General features: G+C 56.0%; 1 protein-coding gene across 1 annotated transcript in view; it reads right to left on the bottom strand.

The window, feature by feature from the left end:
- Positions 1–16,857, bottom strand: part of LOC115916106 (tenascin-X-like) — a gene marked incomplete at both ends in the record, with an annotated part of 41,164 nt that extends 24,307 nt beyond the window's left edge. Inside the window, 19 exon segments of the mRNA XM_030969804.1 lie at positions 528–816; positions 1,244–1,555; positions 2,253–2,519; positions 3,174–3,506; positions 3,838–4,116; positions 4,550–4,849; positions 4,916–4,920; positions 6,107–6,360; positions 6,417–6,450; positions 7,353–7,654; positions 8,211–8,431; positions 8,433–8,513; positions 9,200–9,463; positions 9,882–10,193; positions 11,368–11,714; positions 13,186–13,479; positions 13,967–14,056; positions 14,842–15,501; positions 16,704–16,857. Of these exon segments, the coding sequence (XP_030825664.1) occupies positions 528–816; positions 1,244–1,555; positions 2,253–2,519; positions 3,174–3,506; positions 3,838–4,116; positions 4,550–4,849; positions 4,916–4,920; positions 6,107–6,360; positions 6,417–6,450; positions 7,353–7,654; positions 8,211–8,431; positions 8,433–8,513; positions 9,200–9,463; positions 9,882–10,193; positions 11,368–11,714; positions 13,186–13,479; positions 13,967–14,056; positions 14,842–15,501; positions 16,704–16,857 (4,798 nt within the window).
- Between the last annotated feature and the right edge of the window lie 413 nt (positions 16,858–17,270).

Below are 17,270 nucleotides of genomic sequence, written 5' to 3'. Positions count from 1 at the left end.
TCTTCATCTCTAACCTGCCTCCAGTTTCCCTGCCCAATTGCACCCATTGCTCCTTCCCCTCCACGTCACCATCCACCACCAACAGTCACAAATCCCAGAAGGCATCCACTTAATGATTGATATCTCCTGCCTCCCTGTTGACCAACACCCCCCATCATCCATCTATCCATCCATGCATCAATCTCTCTCAAACCCAGTGTTCACAGTGGAATCTCACAGTCCATCCATGCAGACTTCTCCAGCTACCTGGCTATCCGCCAGTCTGTTTGTTCAGTCACCATTCATCCATCCACCCAACCCTCCATTCATCCCATCACCATCCAGTTCTTCAGGCATTCAAATGATCCTCACTGTTATCTGCCCATCCTCCTCCTCATGATTCCACCCAACACCACACAAATGCATCCATCATCAATCTCTCCATCCATCTCCATGTCAATCTTTCCACCTTACAAGCATCTCTCCAACTCTTCTCCCTCGATGCCTCCATTTTGTGATCCTTCCATCCCTCTGACCTTCCCCCTCACCTGTGACAGTGTCGGTGGACACACGGTCAATCCTTTTGCCTCCCCTCAGCCCGTAGAGGTGGAAGCGGTAGCGGCGGGACGGGGACAGCCCTGGCACTGTCACCGAGCGGGACCCGCCATCGATGGGCAGGGCCTGGGGCTGGCCCTGGGCATCCCGGTACTGCAGCGTGAAGGAGTCAAAGGAGCCCTCGGGGACGCTCCAGTGCAGCTGCACAGAGCTGGGGCTGACACTGGACACACTCAGCTCCGCCAGCTCTGCCTTTGCTGGAGTGGCCTCAGATGTGGGGGCCTCAGTTTGGGGTTTCTCATGCTGCGGTTCCTCTGAGGGCCAGGGTTCTTCATTGCCTGCATTGGATAAAGGATGGTAATGGGCATGGACATCCATGTGACCCTCTAAATGTCCATCCCACCACCCACTAACCAATCCATCCATTCACCCATGTGTCAATCCATTGAATCATCCATCCATCCCTCCATCCATCCATCCATCCATCCATGCATCCATCCATCCATCATCCATGCATCCATCCATCCCTCCATCCATCCATCCATCCATCCATCCATCCATCCATCCATCCATCCATCCATCCATTCCTCTACAGCTCCACTCCTCCACCACTCCATCCCTTCCTCCACTAAACAATTACCACCATCCCTTCACCCCTCCATCTCTCCATATATTCATTATTCGCATCCATACATCCACCCACCCTTACTCCCCCCTCACCTGTCACAGCCTCGGTGGACACATGGTCAATCTTCTTCCTGCCCCTCAGCCCATACAGGTGGAAGCGGTAGCGGCGGGACGGGGACAGCCCTGGCACTGTCACCGAGCGGGACCCGCCATCGATGGGCAGGGCCTGGGGCTGGCCCTGGGCATCCCGGTACTGCAGCGTGAAGGAGTCAAAGGAGCCCTCGGGGACGCTCCAGTGCAGCTGCACAGAGCTGGGGCTGACACTGGAGACCCTCAGCTCCCCCAGCGCTGCTCTTGCTGGGGGTGCCTCAGATGCCGGGGACTCAGTTTTGGGCTTCTCCTCTTGGGGCTCCTCTGAGGGCAAGGGGTCTTCATTGCCTGCATTGGATAAAGGATGGTAATGGGCATGGGCATCCATGTGACCCTCCAATTTTCCATCCCACCACAGATAAATCATTCTTTCATTCACCCATGTGTCCGTCCATCCATCCATCCATCCATCCATCCATCCATCCATCCATCCATCCATCCATCCATCCATCATCCATCCATCCATCCATCCATCCATTTTTCCCATCACACACTCAACAGCAAACACAACCCCCTAGACAGTTCCACATCAAACTCTCTGTCTCTATTTTATCACATCTCTCCAGGACTTCACCCTTCCCACCCCATTTTCCATGGACAGTCTTCCAATCATCCATCATTTAATCCGTCCTTGCTGGACAGAGGATGAGGGAAGCATGGCAGGATAGATGGATGGAAGATAATTGATAGATGATGGTGATGGCAATTCATGGTAGATGAAGATGATGGATGACAATGGATAATTGATTGTTCCTGCTGCGGGTGGTGGAAGATGGATGATGGAAGGTGCTAGACGATAGGTTGGTGGAAGGGTTGATGGTTGATCAGATGGTGTTGAGTCAATGGCTGCTCTTTGGTGGGTGTGTGATGGGCATGGGATCCCTTCATGCCTCCATTTTGTGATCCTTCCATCCCTCTGACCTTCCCCCTGTACCTGTCACGGCCTCGGTGGACACATGGTCGATCTTCTTCCTGCCCCTCAGCCCGTAGAGGTGGAAGCGGTACCGGCGGGACGGGGACAGCCCTGGCACTGTCACCGAGCGGGACCCGCCATCGATGGGCAGGGCCTGGGGCTGGCCCTGGGCATCCCGGTACTGCAGCGTGAAGGAGTCAAAGGAGCCCTCGGGGACGCTCCAGTGCAGCTGCACAGAGCTGGGGGTGACACTGGAGACCCTCAGCTCCCCCAGCGCTGCTCGTGCTGGCAGTGCCTCAGATGCCGGGGACTCAGTTTGGGGCTTCTCCTCTTGGGGCTCCTCTGAGGGCAAGGGGTCTTCATTCGTATTGGATAAAGGATGGTAAGGAGCATGGGCATCCATGTGACCCTCTAAATGTCCATCCCACCACCCACAAAACCAATCCACCCATTCACCCATGTGTCAATCCATTGAATCATCCATCCATCCATCCATCCATCCATCCATCCATCCATCCATCCATCCATCCATCCATCCATCCATCCATCCATCCATCCATCCATCCATCCATCCATCCATCCATCCATCCATCCTTCCATCCATCCATTCATCCATCCATCCATCCATCCATCCATCCATCCATCCATCCATCCATCCATCCATCCATCATCCATCATCCATCCATCCTGTACATCCATCCATCCATCCATCCATCCATCCATCCATCCATCCATCCATCCGTCCGTCCGTCCGTCCGTCCATCCTTCCATCCATCCATCCATCCATCCATCCATCCATCCATCCATCCATCCATCCATCCATCCATCCATTCCTCTATGGCTTCACTCCTCTACGTCTCCATCTCTTCCTTCAGTAACCCATTCCTCCATGCCTTCATTCCCCCATCTCTCCATAAATCCATTATTCTTCATTCATACATCCACCCACCCACCCCTCCTCTTGACCTTCCCCCTTACCTGTCACAGCCTCGGTGGACACATGGTCAATCTTCTTCCTGCCCCTCAGCCCGTAGAGGTGGAAGCGGTAGCGGCGGGACGGGGACAGCCCTGGCACTGTCACCGAGCAGGACCCGCCATCGATGGGCAGGGCCTGGGGCTGGCCCTGGGCATCCCGGTACTGCAGCGTGAAGGAGTCAAAGGAGCCCTCGGGGACGCTCCACTGCAGCTGCACAGAGCTGGGGGTGACACTGGAGACCCTCAGGTCTTCCAGCACTGCCTTTGCTGGAGTGGCCTCAGATGTGGGGGCCTCAGTTTGGGGTTTCTCATGCTGCGGTTCCTCCGAGGCCTGGGGCAGTTCCTCTGGCTCTTCTGCAGGCCCTATGGAGAGGGATCGTCGCGGATACTTCCATCCTAATAGCCATCCACCACCTACCAACCTACCCATCCATCCACATATCCACACTATGACACTCTGGAACATACATTCTGGCATCCATCATCTACCCATCCATCCATCCATCCTGTCCTCCACCCCTCCATCCCTTCCTCCAATCACCCATCACTCCATCCCTTCATCCACCCATCTCTCCATATCCCCATTGTTCTGAGTCAATACATCCACCCACCCTTCCTTGCCCTGTACCTGTCATGACATCGGTGGACACACGGTCAATCTTCTTCCTTCCCTGCAAACCACAGAGGTGGAAGCGGTACCACTGGGATGGGGACAGCCCTGGCACTGTCACCGAGCGGGACCCGCCATCGATGGGCAGGGCCTGGGGCTGGCCCTGGGCATCCCGGTACTGCAGCGTGAAGGAGTCAAAGGAGCCCTCGGGGACGCTCCAGTGCAGCTGCACAGAGCTGGGGCTGACACTGGAGACCCTCAGCTCCCCCAGCGCTGCTCGTGCTGGCAGTGCCTCAGATGCCGGGGACTCAGTTTTGCGCTTCTCCTCTTGGGGCTCCTCTGAGGGCAAGGGGTCTTCATTGCCTGCATTGGATAAAGGATGGTAAGGAGCATGGGCATCCATGTGACCCTCTAAATGTCCATCCCACCACCCACAAACCAATCCACCCATTCACCCATGTGTCAATCCATTGAATCATCCATCCATCCACCCATCCATCCATCCATCCATCCATCCATCCATCCATCCATCCATCCATCCATCCATCATCCATCCATCCATCCATCCATCCATCCATCCATCCATCCATCCATCCATCCATCCATCCATCCATCCATCCCTCTACAGCTCCACTCCTCCACCACTCCATCCCTTCCTCCACTCAACAATTACCACCATCCCTTCATTCCTCCCTCTCTACATATATCCATTATTCGCCCATACATCCACCCACCCTTACTCCCCCCTTACCTGTCACAGCCTCGGTGGACACATGGTCAATCTTCTTCCTGCCCCTCCGCCCGTAGAGGTGGAAGCGGTACCGGTGGGACGGGGACAGCCCTGGCACTGTCACCGAGCGGGACCCGCCATCGATGGGCAGGGCCTGGGGCTGGCCCTGGGCATCCCGGTACTGCAGCGTGAAGGAGTCAAAGGAGCCCTCGGGGACGCTCCAGTGCAGCTGCACAGAGCTGGGGGTGACACTTGAGACCCTCAGGTCTTCCAGCACTGCCCGTGCTGGGAGTGCCTCAGATGTGGGGGCCTCAGTTTGGGGTTTCTCATGCTGCGGTTCCTCCGAGGGCAGGGGCAGTTCCTCTGGCTCTTCTGCAGCTGCTATGGAGAGGGGATGGTGATGGCTGTGGAAATGACTGTGTCCCTCCACATGCCCATCCCACCACTTACCAACAATCAATCCATCCATCCATCCATCCATCCATCCATCCATCCATCCATCCATCCATCCATCCATCCATCCATCCATCTGTCCTTTCATACTCTGGACCTCCAATTCCAGCACTTATTATCTACTCATCCAGGTAACCATGGGTCATACCACGAACATTTTCCTTCAGCTCCTTCTTTAGTCTCACATTGCATTGGGTCATCAGACTATACACCCACTGATTTGACAATGTCAAATCACCAACAAAACACTCCCAAAAATCATCATGCATCATCCATCTTTCATCCATCCATCTTTCATCCATCCATCCATCCATCCATCCATCCATCCATCCATCCATCCATCCATCCATCCATCCATCATTGATGGATGAAGAATGATCAGTGAGTGGATGGAAGAATGGATGGATGGAAGATGAAAGAGGAATTATGATGATGATTGATGAATGATGAGGATGATGGTGGTGGTTATACATGGTACATGAAAATGATGGATGATCATGATGGATAATAGATGGATGATGATGATGATGATGATAGTGGACAGTAAATGTTGGTCACCAGGCCAGTGGAAGGGTCAGTTGTTGATTGGATGGTGCTCAAGTCAGGGGATGCTCACTGACAGATCGGGATAGAATGGGAGTGGGATCTCTCCATCCATCCATCCATCCATCCATCCATCCATCCATCCATCCATCCATCCATCCATCCATCCATCCACCATCCATCCATCCACCCATCCATCCATCCATCCATCCATCCATCCATCCATCCATCCATCCATCCATCCATCCATCCATCCATCCATCCATCCATCCATCCATCCATCCATCCATCCATCCATCCTTCCATCCATCCATCCATCCATCCATCCATCCATCCATCCATCCATCCATCCATCCATCCATCCTTCCATCCATCCATCCATCCATCCATCCATCCATCCATCCATCCATCCATCCATCCATCCATCCATCCACCCTTCCACCCACCCACCCACCCACCCACCCATCCATCCATCCATCCATCCATCCATCCATCCATCCATCCATCCATCCATCCATCCATCCATCCACCCATCCCACCATTCATCCATCCTGTTCACCTTCCATCTCACCTGTGATAATGTCAATAGAGACGTGGTCAATCTTCTTCCTGCCCCTCAGCCCGTAGAGGTGGAAGCGGTAGCGGCGGGACGGGGACAGCCCTGGCACTGTCACCGAGCGGGACCCGCCATCGATGGGCAGGGCCTGGGGCTGGCCCTGGGCATCCCGGTACTGCAGCGTGAAGGAGTCAAAGGAGCCCTCGGGGATGCTCCAGTGCAGCTGCACAGAGCTGGGGCTGACACTGGACACACTCAGCTCCCCAGCTCTGCCTTTGCTGGAGTGGCCTCAGATGTGGGAGCCTCAGTTTGGGGTTTCTCATGCTGCGGTTCCTCTGAGGGCCAGGGTTCTTCATTAGCTGCATTGGATAATGGATGGTAATGAGCATGGACATCCATGTGACCCTCTAAATGTCCATCCCACCACCCACCAACCAATCCACCCATTCACCCATGTGTTGATCCATTGGATCATCCATCCATCCCTCCATCCACCCATCCATCCATCCATCCATCCATCCATCCATCCATCCATCCATCCATCCATCCATCCATCCATCCATCCATCCATCCATCCATCCATCCATCCATCATTGATGGATGAAGAATGATCAGTGAGTGGATGGAAGAATGGATGGATGGAAGATGAAAGAGGAATTATGATGATGATTGATGAATGATGAGGATGATGGTGGTGGTTATACATGGTACATGAAAATGATGGATGATCATGATGGATAATAGATGGATGATGATGATGATGATGATAGTGGACAGTAAATGTTGGTCACCAGGCCAGTGGAAGGGTCAGTTGTTGATTGGATGGTGCTCAAGTCAGGGGATGCTCACTGACAGATCGGGATAGAATGGGAGTGGGATCTCTCCATCCATCCATCCATCCATCCATCCATCCATCCATCCATCCATCCATCCATCCATCCATCCATCCATCCATCCATCCATCATCCATCCATCCATCCATCCATCCATCCATCCATCCATCCATCCATCCATCCATCCATCCATCCATCCATCCATCCATCCATCCATCCATCCATCCATCCATCCATCCATCCATCCATCCATCCATCCATCCACCATCCACATCATCCATCCATCACCATCCATCCATCCACCCATCCATCCATCCATCCATCCATCCATCCATCCATCCATCCATCCATCCATCCATCCATCCATCCATCCATCCATCCATCCATCCATCCATCCACCCATCCCACCATTCATCCATCCTGTTCACCTTCCATCTCACCTGTGATAATGTCAATAGAGACATGGTCAATCTTCTTCCTGCCCCGCAGCCCATAGAGGTGGAAGCGGTACCGGCGGGACGGGGACAGCCCTGGCACTGTCACCGAGCGGGACCCGCCATCGATGGGCAGGGCCTGGGGCTGGCCCTGGGCATCCCGGTACTGCAGCGTGAAGGAGTCAAAGGAGCCCTCGGGGACGCTCCAGTGCAGCTGCACAGAGCTGGGGCTGACACTGGACACACTCAGCTCCGCCAGCTCTGCCTTTGCTGGAGTGGCCTCAGATGTGGGAGCCTCAGTTTGGGGTTTCTCATGCTGCGGTTCCTCTGAGGGCCAGGGTTCTTCATTAGCTGCATTGGATAATGGATGGTAATGAGCATGGACATCCATGTGACCTCTAAATGTCAAATCCAACCAACCACCCACCAATCAATCCAATCCACCCCATTCACCCATGTATTATATTTATAATAAAACACAATATCATATCACCATCCATATATCACATCCATCTCATCCATCATCATATAAATAACATCATCATCCATCATCATCCACATCCATCAACATATCATCATACATCCAACAACACACATCATCCATCCATCCATCCATCCATCCATCCATCCATCCATCATCCATCCATCCATCCATCCATCCATCCATCCATCCATCCATCCATCCATCCATCCATCCATCCATTCCTCTATGGCTTCACTCCTCCACGTCTCCATCTCTTCCTCCAATAACCCATCCCTCCATCCCTTCATCCACCCATCTCTCCATATATCCATTATTCTTCATCCATACATCCACCCACCCACCCCTCCTCTTGACCTTCCCCCTTACCTGTCATGACCTCGGTGGACACACGGTCAATCCTTTTGCCTCCCCTCAGCCCATAGAGGTGGAAGCGGTACCGGTGGGACGGGGACAGCCCTGGCACTGTCACCGAGCGGGACCCGCCATCGATGGGCAGGGCCTGGGGCTGGCCCTGGGCATCCCGGTACTGCAGCGTGAAGGAGTCAAAGGAGCCCTCGGGGACGCTCCAGTGCAGCTGCACAGAGCTGGGGCGTGACACTGGAGACCCTCAGCTCCCCCAGCGCTGCTCTTGCTGGGAGTGCCTCAGATGCCGGGGACTCAGTTTTGGGCTTCTCCTCTTGGGGCTCCTCTGAGGGCAAGGGGTCTTCATTGCCTGCATTGGATAAAGGATGGTAATGGGCATGGGCATCCATGTGACCCTCCAATTTTCCATCCCACCACAGATAAATCATTCTTTCATTCACCCATGTGTCCGTCCGTCCGTCCATCCATCCATCCATCCATCCATCCATCCATCCATCCATCCATCCATCCATCCATCCATCCATCCATTTTTCCCATCACACACTCAACAGCAAACACAACCCCCTAGACAGTTCCACATCAAACTCTCTGTCTCTATTTTATCACATCTCTCCAGGACTTCACCCTTCCCACCCCATTTTCCATGGACAGTCTTCCATTCATCCATCATTTAATCCGTCCTTGCTGGACAGAGGATGAGGGAAGCATGGCAGGATAGATGGATGGAAGATAATTGATAGATGATGGTGATGGCAATTCATGGTAGATGAAGATGATGGATGACAATGGATAATTGATGGTTCCTGCTGCGGGTGGTGGAAGATGGATGATGGAAGGTGCTAGACGATAGGTTGGTGGAAGGGTTGATGGTTGATCAGATGGTGTTGAGTCAATGGCTGCTCTTTGGTGGGTGTGTGATGGGCATGGGATCCCTTCATGCCTCCATTTTGTGATCCTTCCATCCCTCTGACCTTCCCCCTGTACCTGTCATGACCTCGGTGGACACATGGTCGATCTTCTTCCTGCCCCTCAGCCCGTAGAGGTGGAAGCGGTAGCGGCGGGACGGGGACAGCCCTGGCACTGTCACCGAGCGGGACCCGCCATCGATGGGCAGGGCCTGGGGCTGGCCCTGGGCATCCCGGTACTGCAGCGTGAAGGAGTCAAAGGAGCCCTCGGGGACGCTCCAGTGCAGCTGCACAGAGCTGGGGCTGACACTCGAGACCCTCAGGTCTTCCAGCGCTGCCTTTGCTGGAGTGGCCTCAGATGTGGGGGCCTCAGTTTGGGGTTTCTCATGCTGCGGTTCCTCTGAGGGCAGGGGCAGTTCCTCTGGCTCTCCTGCAGCTCCTGTGAAGAGGGGATGGTGATGGCTGCTTCCATCCAAACATCCATCCAGCACCTACCAACCCCCTCATTCATCCACACTTCAATATTCTGGACCATTCATTCTGGCAGTCATCCATCCATCCATCCATCCATCCATCTATCCATCCATCCATCCATCCATCCATCCATCCAAACATCCATCCATCCATCCATCCATCCATCCAAACATCCATCCATCCATCCATCCCTCTATTCCTCCATCACTCCACCTCTCCATCCCTTCCTCCAATCACCCATCCCTCCATCCCTTCATCCCTCCATCTCTCTTTATATCCATTATTCTTCATCCATACATCCAGCCACCCTTCCTCTTCCTCATCTTCCCCTGTACCTGTCACAGCCTCGGTGGACACATGGTCAATCTTCTTCCTGCCCCTCAGCCCATAGAGGTGGAAGCGGTACCGGCGGGACGGGGACAGCCCTGGCACTGTCACCGAGCGGGACCCGCCATCGATGGGCAGGGCCTGGGGCTGGCCCTGGGCATCCCGGTACTGCAGCGTGAAGGAGTCAAAGGAGCCCTCGGGGACGCTCCAGTGCAGCTGCACAGAGCTGGGGCTGACTCTCGAGACCCTCAGCTCCCCCAGCACTGCCTGCCCCACGGGGGCCTCAAATGGGGGCCTCTCAGTTTGAAGTTTCTCATGTTTTTGCTCCTCTGAGGGCAGGAGCATCTCCTCTGTCTCCTGTGTGCCTGCAATGGATGATGGCGTGGTAATCCCCGCGTCCATCCCATCATCCATCCCCCCACCCACCAGTCAGTGCATACATCCTTCCATTTACACTTTTATCTGCAGGGCTATTCGTTCCAGCACCCATCATCTATCCATCCATGTAACTACAGATCATCCCATGCACATTTTGCTTCAACTCCCTTAATCTCACCATGCATTGGGTCATCCAAATACCCCCCCACTGATCTGACATGGAAAACCACTGACAAACTGCCCCAACAGCTATCATCCATTATTCATCTTCATCCACTCATTCATCCATCCATCTTGTTTCCTTCAGTCAATCCTTGAATACAATCCTATGGGAATGTGGATTGAATACAATCTCACACTCCTGTTCCCCTACAGTCACACCCTCACCCAGAGCACAAACCAGCCACGGGCTCAGCTGCACGTCCACCTGTCACGCCATGTGTCCATTCAGCATTCATCCATCCAATCCACCCAGGAGGCCACCCATCATGGATATCGCATCTATCACTGTCCATGCATTCCTCACCATCCCCTGATCCTTCAATCTACCCAACCAAAGAACTCGCGCAGGAGCCACCATTCATTTTCAGTCATCCACCCACTGCTCATCTCTTCTTCAGTCCATTCATCGATCCATCCATCAATGCATCCATCACTCACCTTAACTGTGCATCTATCCATGCAATCCTCCAAACATCATCCATCCATCCATCCATCCATCCATCCATCCATCCATCCATCCATCATCCATCCATCCATCCATCCATCCATCCATCCATCCATCCATCCATCCATCCATCCATCCATCCATCCATCCATCCATCCATCCATCCATCCATCCATCCATCCATCCATCCATCCATCCGTCCGTCCGTCCGTCCATCCATCCATCCATCCATCCATCCATCCATCCATGCATCCATCCATCCATCCATCCATCATCCATCCATCATCCATCTATCCATCATCCATTCATCCATCCATCCATCCATCCATCCATCCATCCATCCATCCATCCATCCATCCATCCATCCATCATCCATCCATCATCCATCCATCCCTCTCCCTCCCTCTACACACCCTCACCCCCCTGACCTTCCCCTGTACCTGTCACAGCCTCAGTGGACACATGGTCGATCTTCTTCCTGCCCCGCAGCCCGTAGAGGTGGAAGCGGTAGCGGCGGGACGGGGACAGCCCTGGCACTGTCACCGAGCGGGACCCGCCATCGATGGGCAGGGCCTGGGGCTGGCCCTGGGCATCCCGGTACTGCAGCGTGAAGGAGTCAAAGGAGCCCTCGGGGACGCTCCAGTGCAGCTGCACAGAGCTGGGGGTGACACTGGAGACCCTCATCTCCCCCAGCTCTGCCCGTGCTGGGAGTGCCTCAGATGCCAGGGGCTCAGGTTGGGATTTCTCATGGGGTTCCTCTGAGGGCAACATCTGCTCCTCTGGTTCTTCTGCAGCTGTGATGGAGAGGTGATGGTGATGGGTGTGTCCATCTGAGCATCCATCCACACTTTCATCTCCTGGATCATTCATTCTGGCTTTCATCATCAACTCATCCATTCAAGCATGGTTCTTTGCAGGCACCTTTCACTTCAACCGATTCTCTAACTTCTCCCTCATTTGGATCACCGAGCCACCAAAACATTGAACTGATACATCAAATTCCAACAAACTGTCCCAACACCCAGTCACCATTGATCATCATCATTAGAATCACCATCCATCATTACCCATCACAGTCAGCACCCCTCCATCCCTCCATCCATCACTCCATCTATCCATCCATCCATCCATCCATCCACCATCCATCCATGCATCCATTCATCCATCCATCCATCCATCCTTCCATCCATCCATCCTTCCATCCATCCATCATCCATCCACCCATCGATCCATGCATCATCCACCCATTCACCCATCCACCCATCCATCATCCATCCATCCATCCATCCATCCATCATCCATCATCCATCCATCCATCCCTCCATCCATCCATCCATCATATATCATCATCTCATTCTCATATCTCCATCCATCCTCTCTATCTATCCATCATCCATCATATTCCATCATCATCCATCCATAATCATCATCCATCATCACCATCCATCCATCCATCCATCCATCCATCCATCCATCCATCCATCCATCCATCCAAACATCCATCCATCCATCATCTATCCATCCAACCCTCCATCCATCCATCCATCCACCATTATCCATTCTCTACCCCCAAGCTGGCACTTGGGGTTTGGGAATCTGGGCACAGCTTGGGTGGAAGGATGGGTGCTGGGTGCTGGGTGCTGGGTGCTGTGTGCTGGGTGCTGGGTCATGGGTGATGGGTTCTGGGTGATGGGTGCTGGTGATGGGTGATGGGTGCTGGGTGCTGGGTCATGGGTGATGGGTGATGGGTACTGGGTGATGGGTGCTGGGTGCTGGGTGCTGGGTCATGGGTGATGGGTGAGGGGTGCTGGGTGCTGGGTGCTGGGTGCTGGGTGCTGGGTGATGGGTGATGGGTGATGGGTGATGGGTGCTGGGTGAGGGGTGATGGGTGAGGGGTGATGGGTGCTGGGTGATGGGTGAGGGGTGAGGGGTGCTGGGTGCTGGGTGATGGGTGATGGGTGATGGGTGAGGGGTGAGGGGTGCTGGGTGCTGGGTGATGGGTGATGGGTGATGGGTGAGGGGTGAGGGGTGATGGGTGCTGGGTGATGGGTGAGGGGTGATGGGTGATGGGTGAGGGGTGATGGGTGATGGGTGATGGGTGATGGGTGATGATGGTAATGATGGTGATGGGTGATGATGATGTCAGTGGGTTCATGATAGCAGGTGAGGATGGGATGAGATGAGATGGGATACGTTGGTCCCTCCATCCATCTCCATCCATCCATCCACCCTCACCTGTCATGACGTCAATGGAGACACGGTCGACCCTCTTCTCACCCCGCAGCCCGTAGAGGTGGAAGCGGTAGCGGCGGGACGGGGACAGCCCTGGCACTGTCACCGAGCGGGACCCGCCATCGATGGGCAGGGCCTGGGGCTGGCCCTGGGCATCCCGGTACTGCAGCGTGAAGGAGTCAAAGGAGCCCTCGGGGACGCTCCAGTGCAGCTGCACAGAGCTGGGGGTGCTGCTGGTGACACTGAGGTCACCCAGGACTGGTCGGGATGGACGCTGCTCTTCTGGCTCAGCTTTGACTGCAATGGAATGGGAACAGTGCGGGCACTGGCATCTGTCTGTCCATTCACATGGCCATCCATGTCTCCAGGCCTCCCTCCATCTATCCCTCCCTCATCCCTCCATCTCTTCATCCCGTCCTCCATTCATGTCTCCATTCATCAGTCTCTCCATCTCTCTAATCCATGTGCCATCCATCCATCCATCCATCCATCCATCCATCCATCCATCCATCCATCCATCCATCCATCCATCCATCCACCCATCCATCCACCCATCCATCCATCCATCCATCCATCCATCCATCCATCCATCCATCCATCCATCCATCCATCCATCCATCCATCCATCACTCCATCATCCATCCACCCACCCACCCATTCCTCCTCTCTCCATCCCAGGTATCACAGAATCACAGAATCTTCTGAATTGGACGGGACCCACAAGGACCATCAAGTCCGACACCTGAGCTCATCCCATCCATCAGCCCCACGTCAGTACCTGCTTTCCCCACGTCCCTCCATGGTTCCGTCAGCTTCATCCTGTCCAAGTCCCCCCATTCCAGCACTGGCACCTGGTTTCCACCCTCCCCTGCCCGCAGAGAGCGCGTCACAGGACATCCCTGACACCCCATCTCTCATTGCCCTCCCCAGGATGTCCCTCCCCCTGGTCCCTGGTATCCTCCTCCTTCTCAGGATGTGCCTTCCACCCATCCTCCCCACCTGCCCTGTTCCCTTACCCCATCCCCTCCATCCCACCCTGGAATGTCCTTTCCCTGTCCTGTCCCCCCATCCCCTCCATCCCACCCTCCCTGGAATGTCCCTTCCCTGTCCTGTCCCTGTCCCCCCATCCCCTCCATCCCACCCACCCTGGAATGTCCCTTCCCTGTCCCACTCCCCACTCCCCCATCTCTGCATCCCCCTCACTCTGATGTTCCTTTCTCCCCATCCTCCTTGTTCCCCTTCCCCATCCCCTCCATCCCACCCTCGCTGGAATGTCCCTTCCCTGTCCTCTCCCTGTCCCACTCCCACCTCCCTGCATTCCCCTCACTGTGTTTCTTTCTCCCCATCTTCCTGTTCCCCCATCCCCTCCATCCCTCCCTGGAATGTCCCTTCCCTGTCCTGTCCCTGTCCTGTCCCTCTCCCACTCCCACCTCCCTGCATTCCCCTCACTCTGATGTTCCTTTCTCCTCATCCCCTCCATCCCACCCTCCCTGGAATGTCCCTTCCCTGTCCTGTCCCTGTCCCCCCCCCCCTCACTCTGATGTTCCTCTGTCCCCATCTCCCCTGTTCCGCTCTCCAGGATGTCCCTCCCCTTGTACCCCCATCCCTGAGGCCTCTTTCCCCCCTCTCCCTCCCGAGTGTCCCCACACGCACCCGTGCGTCCCTGTGCTGTCCCCAGGCTCGGGTGCCGCCGCAGGATGTAGGCCAGGATGGCACGGGCCACCTCTGGCACGGTCTGGTTGTCACGCAGAGGGAAGTTGGTGGCCCGGAGGTGGCTCTCGAGGCGCTGGAGCAGGGAGCCGCTGTACGGGGACAGCCGGGCCAGCAGGTCCTGCAGGGAGGGGATGCCTGGGGACAGGGGGGACCACGGGGACACTGGGGACCACGGGGGTGGAGGGGACCCTGGGAACGCTGGGGACTCTGGGGACACTGGCAGCTCTGGGGACTCTGGGGACTCTGGTGACACTGAGAAACCTGGTGACACCGGTGACCCTGGGGATTCTGGTGACACTGGTGACCCTGGGAAATCTGGTGACACCGGTGACCCCGGGGATTCTGGTGACACCGGTGACCTCGCGGGTGCTGGCGATCCCAGGGACCCTCGAGCTGCTGGAGATGCTGGAACCTTGGGGGGTGCTTGGGATCCCAAAGACCCGGGTGACCCCAAGTCTGGTGATATGGGTGACACCGGTGACCCTGGGGACCCTGGGGATTCTGGGGGTCCTCGGGCTGATGGTGCCACTGCTGGGGACCCCAGGGAGCCCTGAGGCGACCCCGGGGACCCCTCATGGTGGGGCACAGACGCGGTGAGTGCTGTGGAACAAAGGGGAGCCATGTCACCAATCTGTCACAGAGACTGGGGACATCCCTGTCCCGATCCCTGGGCCATCCCCACCCCTGTCCCCATGTCCATGTTACCCCCTGTACCCATGCCGTGCTACCCCTGTCCCTGTTCCCATCCTTGTCCCCACCCCCTTGGCCATACCGCCACTGTCCCCAACCCCATCCTTGTCCCCACCCCCCTGGCCACGCCGTTGCTGTCCCCAACCCCATCCTTGTCCCCACCCCCCTGGCCACGCCATCACTGTCCCCAACCCCATCCTTGTGCCATCCCATCTCTGCTCAATGCCACACTGTCACCCCACTGTCACCACCTCTGTGCCATTTCCACCCCTGTGCCACTCTTGACCCCACACCTGGGCTGTCCCCTTCACCATGACACTGTGCTGTCCCTGTCCCCATGCCCATGCCAGCCCCAACCCCATCCTTGTCCTCTCGCTGTCCCTGTCCCCATGGTGACCCCATGTCATCATTGTCCCCATCCCCGTGCCATCCCCACTGCCTGTATACCACCCTGTCCCTGTCCCTGTCCCTGTCCCTGTCCCCACTCCCTTCCTTCCATCCCCGCTCCCATTCCTGTCCCGGCTGTGTCTCTAAATCGGTCTCTGTGCCCGCTGCCTTGCCCCCATTTGTCCCTGTGGTGTCCCCAAGGTGTTCCCGGGTGTCCCTGTGGTGTCCCCAGGTGTCCCTGAGGTGTCCCCAGGTGTCCCCACCTCTGCACAGACGCAGGACCCTCTCTCCACCCTCACCCCCATGCCATTCCCACCCTCACCCCGTTCCTCTCACCCCTCCCTGTTCCCAGGTGTCCCTGTGGTGTCCCCAGTATGTCCCCTGGTGTCCCCAGGTGTCCCCACCTGTGCGCAGGTGCAGGACCCTCTCTCCATCCTCATCTCCATGCCATTCCCACCCTCATCCCGTTCCTGTTGCCCCACCCCTTCCCCGTCCCCACGGTGTCCCCGTGATGTCCCCAGGTGTCCCTGAGGTGTCCCCAGTATGTCCCCTGGTGTCCCCAGGTGTCCCTGAGGTGTCCCCAGGTGTCCCCACCTGTGCACAGACACAGGACCCTTTCTCCATCCTCATCTCCATGCCATTCCCACCCTCACCCCGTTCCTGTTGCCCTTCCCTGTCCCCAAGTTGTCCCCAGGTGTCCCTGAGGTGTCCCCAGGTGTCCCCACCTGTGCGCAGACGCAGGACCCCGGGTGCCCCCAGGTGCGGCCCCCGCCGCGCCTGGACCAGCAGCTCGAAGGGGCGGCCTGGGGACAGCCCTGTCACCGAGAAGGCGACAGCAGAGCTGGGCAGCTCGTGCGTGGTCATGGCCATGGGGTCATCCTGGGGACGGGGACAGAGTGAGGGGATGGGGGGACCATGGGGACAGCACAGGGACATGCTGGGGACACACTGGGACACACTGGGGGAAACCACGGGGACAGCACAGGGACACACTGGGGACACACTGGGGACACAATGGGGGAAACCATGGGGACAGCACAGGGACACGCTGGGGACACAATGGGGGAAACCTCAGGAACACCACAGGGACACACTGGGGACACCTTAGAAACGCGTTGGGAGCTTGAGGGACACATAGGAGACATATTGGGGACATAGTGAGGACAGGATGGTGACTCTTTGGGGGACACCATGGGAACACACCAGGAACATGGTGGAGACACCACAGGGAACATTGGGGACACAATGGGGACACACTGAGGACACAATGGGGACACCTTAGGAACGTGTTG

Source organism: Camarhynchus parvulus, unplaced genomic scaffold (genome assembly GCF_901933205.1).
Source record: "Camarhynchus parvulus unplaced genomic scaffold, STF_HiC, whole genome shotgun sequence".
NCBI classification, from domain to species: Eukaryota; Metazoa; Chordata; class Aves; order Passeriformes; family Thraupidae; genus Camarhynchus; species Camarhynchus parvulus.
This window is presented reverse-complemented; position numbering and strand designations above follow the sequence as displayed.